This window comes from Littorina saxatilis, linkage group LG7, assembly GCF_037325665.1.
Source record: "Littorina saxatilis isolate snail1 linkage group LG7, US_GU_Lsax_2.0, whole genome shotgun sequence".
NCBI lineage: Eukaryota > Metazoa > Mollusca > Gastropoda > Littorinimorpha > Littorinidae > Littorina > Littorina saxatilis.
The window spans coordinates 14,835,093-14,844,259 of record NC_090251.1 but is presented as its reverse complement, the minus strand read 5'-3'; the positions used below and the strand labels follow the sequence as shown (position 1 = coordinate 14,844,259).

At 42.4% G+C, this 9,167-nt stretch overlaps 1 protein-coding gene across 1 annotated transcript in view; it reads left to right on the top strand.

Moving 5' to 3' along the window:
* The first annotated feature begins 828 nt into the window (after positions 1 to 828).
* Positions 829 to 9,167, top strand: part of LOC138970769 (endothelin-converting enzyme homolog) — a 62,128-nt gene continuing 53,789 nt past the window's right edge. The window contains exon 1 of the mRNA XM_070343290.1: positions 829 to 2,573. Within this exon, the coding sequence (XP_070199391.1) occupies positions 1,872 to 2,573 (702 nt within the window). The 5' untranslated portion in view covers positions 829 to 1,871. The remainder of the gene's footprint in view (positions 2,574 to 9,167) is intronic.

Here is a 9,167-nt window from a genome sequence, read left to right as displayed (position 1 = left end):
TGTATCAGTTCGCTGTGGGGGAGGGGATAAATGGTCTGTGGGGGAGGGTCACCTATTTGCATGCTATCGAGACTGCGGCCACGGTCAATGAAGACAGTGATTGTTCGCTGAGAACTGAACCGCGACTAACCGCGTGCAACCTTTCCGCAACCAGCGTTTGCTGATTTGGGAATGGCGGGGCAAGGGGGTGGGTGTGCGGGGGAGAGAGAGAGAGAGAGAGAGAGGGGAGACAGAGAGAGGGGGAGAGAGGCAGAGAGAGAGAGGGGGGGGGGGAGGAGAGAGAGCCAGAACGAGAGAGAGAAGGGGGGGGAGAGAGAGAAGGGGGAGGCACATGTGGGGAGGAGAAAGATAAAGGGTGGAGAGAGCGAGAAAGAAAAGACAGAGAAATCGAGAGAGGTGGGTCGATCATCCACAGAACTTGGTGCTTGGAGGAGAGAGGGGAGGGTAGGGAGTGGGGGGGGGGGGAAGGGGGGGAGGAGGGGTGTGTTTCACAACATGTAGGTCTTCATCGCAAGACCAAGACGGCGAAAATGCTCGACATCTAGAACGTATGATTCTTCGGGAAAGGGTACAGGGAAGCGGGGGTGAGATGGGGAGAGGATGGTGAGAGAGAGAGAGAGAGAGAGACAGATGGAGAGAGAGAGAGAGAGAGAGAGAGAGAGAGAGATGTGTGTGTGTGTGTGTGTGTGTGTGTGTGTGTGTGTGTGTGTGTGTGTGTGACAGAGACAGAGAGAGAAATTCGATATTTAGGTTTGCAATCTTTTTCGTCACTAGAACTGAACCCCGAACGAATCAATCTTGACGGTCACAGAGACAGATACATACCTTCACAAATACCAAACTGGCAGTAACAAGCAGTGCGAAGTCAATCGAATTTAATTGTCGGTAGGCGGTTTGCCATTGTGGGTTTGCAAATTAGTTTCAGAAAACCATTTGTCGTGTTTTGTGGCCCATTGTTTCGTTCGGTATGTTATACACTCAGAGGCCACTGCCACGGGACTTGCTACTCAAAACGTGAGGGAGAACTTCATTTCGAAACGTTACTCAACAAAGTAAGCAGCGTCCACGAAGTCAGCAGAAACGATTGTGTAAAGCGCAACTTATCAGTCTTGCACACTGGCTGCAGGAGAGAAGACTCAAAGAAAAGACATCGATAACGTTTCTAAAAGGATGAATCATGACACTGTGCATTTGATCATTTCAGAAGAAATTTTTCTACTTGATTTTCTTGACTGATGAAAGACAGCGCTTGGTGAGACACACTCTTACACCTTCGTCACCATCGCCACGACAATAACACCATCAGCAGAAGCTGCGACAGTCGGTCTGGTTTTTATGTGGGATTTTCGTGTGTGTGTATGAGGCTGCTTTTCAATTTGAAGTTTTGAGCTTTGCTGGGGAGGCTTTCAGCTTACAGGACTACTTACATCATAATATTCTTGTTGACTGTTGAGCAGCAACGTGAGAAGACATAACAGAACATAACGTGCTAACAAGGCAGCGTCCTTTTTGTTCGGATTTTCATTGGGATTGCACAGCACTCCGCAATATGCTGAACAATTTGGTCAATTGAGAATCTGTAGTTGTTGTTAATGTTGTTGTTGTTTTAAACCAGAAATAGGTCGTTATTTTGGATAAGGCAGCGGGCATTGTGGAGCTCATGTGGTTTTGTGTTCATTCTCCTGTCGACAATTTTCCGTGGTAAATAGACAAGCATGTAATTGAACCAGTACCGTGGGAGTGCATAATAAAGACAGGGAAGAAGAAGAAGGTATCAGAAAAGAAGGAGCAAAAGAAGAAGAAGAAGAAGAACAACAACAACCCCCGCCACCACCACAAACAACAACAACAACAACAACAACAACAACAACATGGCGGACGAGTTCAACACGAACGACAAGAACTCAATCTTCGGAGACTCGACCATGATCACATTCCGCGCGTTTAGGTTCGGCTTCCGCGAGATTCTGCTTGGACTTGTGGCCGCTTTTCTCCTGGTGCTGTGCCTCCTCTTCGCCGGGCTGTTCGGACATTCCGCCGTGGAGCTTAAGGAGGCCGAGGTGGGTCGCTCCCGGGCGGAGAACGTTTGCAAGAACAGCATGTGTCTCAAGACCTCAGGCCACCTCATGGAGCTCCTCAACGTGTCCGTCAGCCCCTGCGACAACTTCCACGCCTTCGCCTGCGGGGGCTACAAGGTGAAGAACCCGGTGGACCGTTACTCGTTCGGCCCAGACATGCTGACACAGATGGCGCAAGTCAATGAGGATCGTCTCATGACCATCCTCAGCGCTCCCTCAAAGAAGTACACTCCGTGGTCGGCCGAGAAGAAGCTGAAAGACTTCTACCGATCCTGCACCGACGACTTTACGCGCGAGCAGCTGAAAGCGAAGCCTCTGCTGGACAAGATCATTTCCAAGCTGGGCGGATGGACGGTGCTTAACTCATCATGGAACCCGAGTACCTGGAACCTGACCGCCGCGCTGATGGTCGTGCAGACTGACTTTTGGGTGGACGCTTTTTACGCGACTAGAGTGACCTGGGATAGCTTTGGCAGTCGGGGTCGCATTATTTCGGTACGCTGGGTGTTTTTTTTACCAGCTTCTTTTCGGTTTTTTGTTCGGTTTAAATTGAGTCCGTTTATACATTTATTATCTATTGGTCCTTTTTACATTTAGTCAAGTTTTGACTAAATGTTTTAACATGGAGGGGGAATCGAGACGAGGGTCGTGGTGTATGTGTGTGTGTGTGTGTGTGTGTGTGTGTGTGTGTGTGTGTGTGTGTGTGTGTGTCTGTCTGTCTGTCTGTCTGTGCGTGTGTGTGTGTAGAGCGATTCACTACTGGACCGATCTTTATGAAATTTTACATGAGAGTTCCTGGGAATGATATCCCCGGACGTTTTTTTCTTTTAAAAAAAAAATGTCTTTGATGAACTCATATCAGGCTTTTTGTAAAAGTTGAGGCGGCACTGTCACACCCTCATTTTTCAATCAAATTGATTGAAATTTTGGCCAAGCAATCTTCGACGAAGGCCGAACTTAGGTATTGCATTTCAGCTTGGTGGCTTAAAAATTAATTAATCACTTTGGTCATTAAAAATCTGAAAATTGTAAAAAAAACATTTTTTTTATAAAACGATCCCAATGTACGTTCATCTTATTCTTCATCATTTCCTGATTCCAAAAACATATAAATATATTATATTTGGATTAAAAACAAGCTCTGAAAATTAAAAATATAAAAATTATGATCAAAATTAAATTTTCGAAATCAATTTAAAAACACTTTCATCTTATTCCTTGTCGGTTCCTGATTCCAAAAACATATAGATATGATATGTTTGGATTAAAACTACTGAACCGATCTTTATGAAATTTGACATGAGAGTTCCTGGGTATGATATCCCCCGACTTTTTTTTCATTTTTTCGATACATGTCTTTGATGACGTCATATGCGGCTTTTTGTAAAAGTTGAGGCGGCACTGTCACACCCTCATTTTTCAATCAAATTGATTGAAATTTTGGCCAAGCAATCTTCGACGAAGGTCGGGGTTTGGTATTGCATTTCAGCTTGGTGGCTTAAAAATCAATTAATTACTTTGGTCATTAAAAATCTGAAAGTTGTAATTAAAATTAATTTTTTTAAAACGATCCAAATTTACGTTCATCTTATTCTTCATCGTTTTCTGATTCCAAAAACATATAAATATGTTATATTCGGATTAAAAACAAGCTCTGAAAATTTAAAATATACAAATTATGATCAAAATCAAATTTCCGAAATCGATTTAAAAACAAGTTCATCTTATTCCTTGTCGGTTCCTGATGCCAAAAACATATTGATATGTTTGGATTAAAAACACGCTCAGAAAGTTAAAACGAAGAGAGGTACAGAAAAGCGTGCTATGCAGCACAGCGAAACCACTACCGCGCTGAACAGGCTTGTCAGTTTCACTCCGTTTTGCACAAGCGGCGGACTACGGTCATTGTGAAAAAATGCAGTGCGTTCAGTTTCATTCTGTGAGTTCCACAGCTTGACTAAATGTAGTAATTTCGCCTCACGCGACTTGTTTGTGCTCACCTGAGCAACCAGGAATCATATAATAAAGTATTAGTGGGCAAAAGAATGCTAACGTTGAGTTTTTACATTTAGTCAAATTTTGACTGAATGTTTTAACATAGAGGGGGAATCGAGACGAGGGTCGTGGTGTATGTGTGTGTGTGTGTGTGTGTGTGTGTGTGTGTGTGTGTGTGTGTGTGTGTATGTGTGTGTGTCTGTGTGTGTGTAGAGCGATTCAGACTACTGGACCGATCTTTATGAAATTTGACATGAGAGTTCCTGGGAATGATATCCCCGGAAGTTTTTTTTCTTTTTTTCGATAAATGTCTTTGATGACGTTATATCCGGCTTTTTGACTCACATGCGAAGCAAAAGTGAGTCTATGTACTCACCCGCGTCGTCCGTCCGTCCGTCCGTCCGTCCGTCCGTCCGGACGTCAGGAAAACTTTAACGTTGGATATTTCTTGGACACTATTCAGTCTATCAGTACCAAATTTGGCAAGATGGTGTATGATGACAAGGCCCCAAAAAACATACATAGCATCTTGACCTTGCTTCAAGGTCAAGGTCGCAGGGGCCATAAATGTTGTCTAAAAAACAGCTATTTTTCACATTTTTCCCATTTTCTCTGAAGTTTTTGAGATTGAATACCTCACTTATATATGATATATAGGGCAAAGTAAGCCCCATCTTTTGATACCAGTTTGGTTTACCTTGCTTCAAGGTCAAGGTCACAGGAGCTCTTCAAAGTTGGATTGTATACATATTTTGAAGTGACCTTGACCCTGAACTATGGAAGATAACTGTTTCAAACTTAAAAATTATGTGGGGCACATGTTATGCTTTCATCATGAGACACATTTGGTCACATATGATCAAGGTCAAGGTCACTTTGACCCTTATGAAATGTGACCAAAATAAGGTAGTGAACCACTAAAAGTGACCATATCTCATGGTAGAAAGAGCCAATAAGCACCATTGTACTTCCTATGTCTTGAATTAACAGCTTTGTGTTGCATGACCTTGGATGACCTTGACCTTGGGTCAAGGTCACATGTATTTTGGTAGGAAAAATGTGTAAAGCAGTTCTTAGTGTATGATGTCATTGCTAGGTTTAGTTATTTGACCTTGAAGGTCAAGGTCATGTAAAGGTCAAGGTCAAGCATGTGAGTCGTATGGGCTTTGCCCTTCTTGTTGTAAAGGTTGAGGCGCCACTGTCACACCCTCATTTTTCAATCAAATTGATTGAAATTTTGACCAAGCAATCTTCGACCAAGGCCGAACTTCGGTATTGCATTTCAGTTTGGTGGCTTAAAAATTAATTAATGACTTTGGTCATTAAAAATCTAAAAATTGTAAAAAAACAACAATTTTTTATAAAACGATCCAAATTTACGTTCATCTTATTCTTCATCATTTTCTGATTCCAAAAACATATAAATATGTTATATTTGGATTAAAAACAAGCTCTGAAAATTTAAAAAAAGGCAGTGAAAGTGACGAGCCTGTTTGGCGCGGTAGCGGTTGCGCTGTGCTTCATAGCACGCTTTACTGTACCTCTCTTCGTTTTAACTTTCTGAGCGTGTTTTTAATCCAAACATATCATATCTATATGTTTTTGGAATCAGGAACCTACAAGGAATAAGATGAAAGTGGTTTTAAATTGAGTTCGAAAATTTAATTTTGATCATAATTGTTATATTTTTAATTTTCAGAGCTTGTTTTCAATCCAAAAATAACATATTTATATGTTTTTGGAATCAGGAAATGATGAAGAATAAGATTAACGTAAATTTGGATCGTTTTATAAAAAAATGGTTTTTTTTAACAATTTTCAGATTTTTAATGACCAAAGTGATTAATTAATTTTTAAGCCACCAAGCTGAAATGCAATACCGAAGTCCGGCCTTAGTCGAAGATTGCTTGGCCAAAATTCAATCAATTTGATTGAAAAATGAGGGTGTGACAGTGCCGCCTCAACTTTTACAAAAAGCCGGATATGACGTCATGAATGACATTTATCGAAAAAAAGAAAAACACGTCCGGGGATATCATTCCCAGGAACTGTCGTGTAAAATTTCATAAAGATCGGTCCAGTAGTTTAGTCTGAATTGCTCTACACACACACAGGCACAGACAGACAGACAGACACACACACACACACACACACACACACACATACACACACACACATACACCACGACCCTCGTCTCGATTCCCCCTCTATGTTAAAACATTTAGTCATAACTTCACTAAATGTAAAAAAAACAAGTCGCGTAAGGCGAAATTACTACATTTAGTCAAGCTGTGGAACTCACAGAATGAAACTGAACGTAGTCCGCCGCTAGTGCAAAAGGCAGTGAAAGTGACGAGCCTGTTTGGCGCGGTAGCGATTGCGCTGTGCTTCATAGCACGCTTTACTGTACCTCTCTTCGTTTTAACTTTCTGAGCGTGTTTTTAATCCAAACATATCATATCTATATGTTTTTGGAATCAGGAACCGACAAAGAATAAGATGAAATAGTTTTTAAAACGATTTCGGAAATTTAATTTTGATCATAATTTTTATATTTTTAATTTTCAGAGCTTGTTTTTAATCCAAATATAACATATGTATATGTTTTTGGAATCAGAAAATGACGAAGAATAAGATGAAATTGTTTTTGGATCGTTTAATAAAAAAATAATTTTAATTACAAGTTTCCGATTTTTAATGAGCCACCAAGCTGAAATGCAATACCAAACCCCGAGCTTCGTCGAAGATTGCTTTGCCAAAATTTCAATCAATTTAATTGAAAAATGAGGGTGTGACAGTGCCGCCTCAACTCTTACAAAAAGCCGGATATGACGTCATCAAAGGTATTTATCGAAAAAAAGAAAAAAACTTCCGGGGATATCATACCCAGGAACTCTCATGTCAAATTTCATAAAGATCGGCACAGTAGTTTAGTCTGAATCGCTCTACACACACACACAGACAGACAGACAGACAGACAGACACACACACACACACACACACACACACACACACACACATACACCACGACCCTCGTCTCGATTCCCCCCTCTATGTTAAAACATTTAGTCAAAACTTGACTAAATGTAAAAAAAAAGAAATCGTGTCAAGCTATATCACGGAAAATATGCACCTTGATGAACGCTATCTGCTTGACGGTTTATAATAGAAAGGGGGGTGGGGGGGTGGGAGTTATTTTTAACGAAATGGCTATTTTGCCGGTACCGGCAACGTAGCCTGTAGGCTACGTTGCCGCGTACCGGCACTTGCAAATAACGATATGTTACGGTAGAGGCTATTTTGCCGGTTGGACGCTGCCCATTGCGTATACCGGCAAAATAACGATATGTTACGGTAGAGGTTATTTTGCCGGTAGAGGCTCTCTCTCTCTCTCTCTCTCTCTCTCTCTCTCTCTCTCTCTCTCTCTCTCTCTGTGTGATTAAATACTCACCAATAAATGACAGTTTTTGATGGGAATTTCTTTGGGGGAGAGAAGTGTTCACTGATGGACAAATCTGCCCTGTCGTTTTAGGGTGATTTTCGTTCAACCGAGGCCGATGCTCGACAATCCGACAGGCAATCAAACACACGTTTGGGAGTTTGACAGACAGCAACAAAATGGGCTTCAACGTCGGTGATCAATTTGCTTCGTATGAAGAGTTTCAACAGGCACTTGTGGGGTATGAGAAATCCACATTTGTGCAGCTGTGGAAACGCGACAGTCGCACTCTGGCGGCAGCACAAGGACGATGTCCAAATAGAAAATTCAATAGCGCCATCAAGTTTTACGAACTGACGTACTCGTGTGTACATGGAGGGAAGAAACACCACAGCAAATCGACGGGATTACGTCCAAATCAAAAGACGTTTAAAATCGAGTGTCCGTTCACACTAAAACTTCGCGCAAATCCAGAGGGGACACATCTGCTGGTCACGAAGTTCGACAACATTCATAACCACAACGTCTTAGAATGTTTGTATAATGTCATGCCGGCTCAACGCCGATTGAATAAGGAAGACAAGGAAAAAGCCAAGGAAATGCTCAAGGTCAACGCAGACAGAAAACTTCTGCGGCATCATTTGTCGACAAATTCAGGAAAGGTTTTAACCATGAAAGACATTCACAACATCGGTACCTCAGTGAAATCAAAGTCAAAGTCTTCCTGCTCGAAGACTCAACTCAACGACATCGCCAGTTATTTGAACAGTCAACCAGGCGTTACTGCTGAATACGTAGCAGATGAAAATGATGTGCTGAGCGGGATTTTCATACAAGATGCGTCTATGCAGCACACCTTCAGCCAATTTCCGGAACTGATTCTTGTGGATGCGACACATAAGACCAACGAACTGAGAATGCCCTTCTATCTCCTTACCATTGTGGACGGGAATGGAGAAACCGAAATCGTCGCAGCGTTTGTTGTGGCCAGTGAGGAGGAACACACGATAAGGAAAATGATTCAGTTGTTCAAGAGACACAATCCACGGTGGACCGACACGAAGGTCGTGATGACCGACAAGGATATGGTAGAGAGGAACGTTTTCAGAGATGAGATTCCAAACGCTGCATTACAGATTTGCCTGTTCCACGTCCTGCGGACGTTCAAGCGTGAGATCACCACAGAGAAGATGGCGATCAGTGCGGGAGAGAGGACTACAGTGCTGGAAATTATACAAAAGCTGGCGTATGCAACGTCCGAAGAAGAGTATAATGCCAACTACCGAAACCTAGAGTCCACACAGGATCGACGAGTCATCGACTACTACAACATCAATTGGAAACCGATCACGGAGCAATGGGTTGAGGGGTTCAAACACAAGCAAATGTCCCTCGGTGAGCGCACCAACAATCGATTGGAATCAACATTTCAAAAACTGAAATCAATGACGTCACCGTCGAATTCTCTGCTGGAGTTTCTATCTGTTTTCTTTTCGTTTCTCACCATGGTGCGAACAGAGCGCGACACGAGGGTTGCTCAAATGTTTTCCAAAGTCCCTTGTAGCGTGCGAACAAGAGACGAATGTACACAGCAGTTCATGGAGTACCTCACCCCACACGCGTTCAAACGAGTTGAAAAACAATTGGAGCGAGCA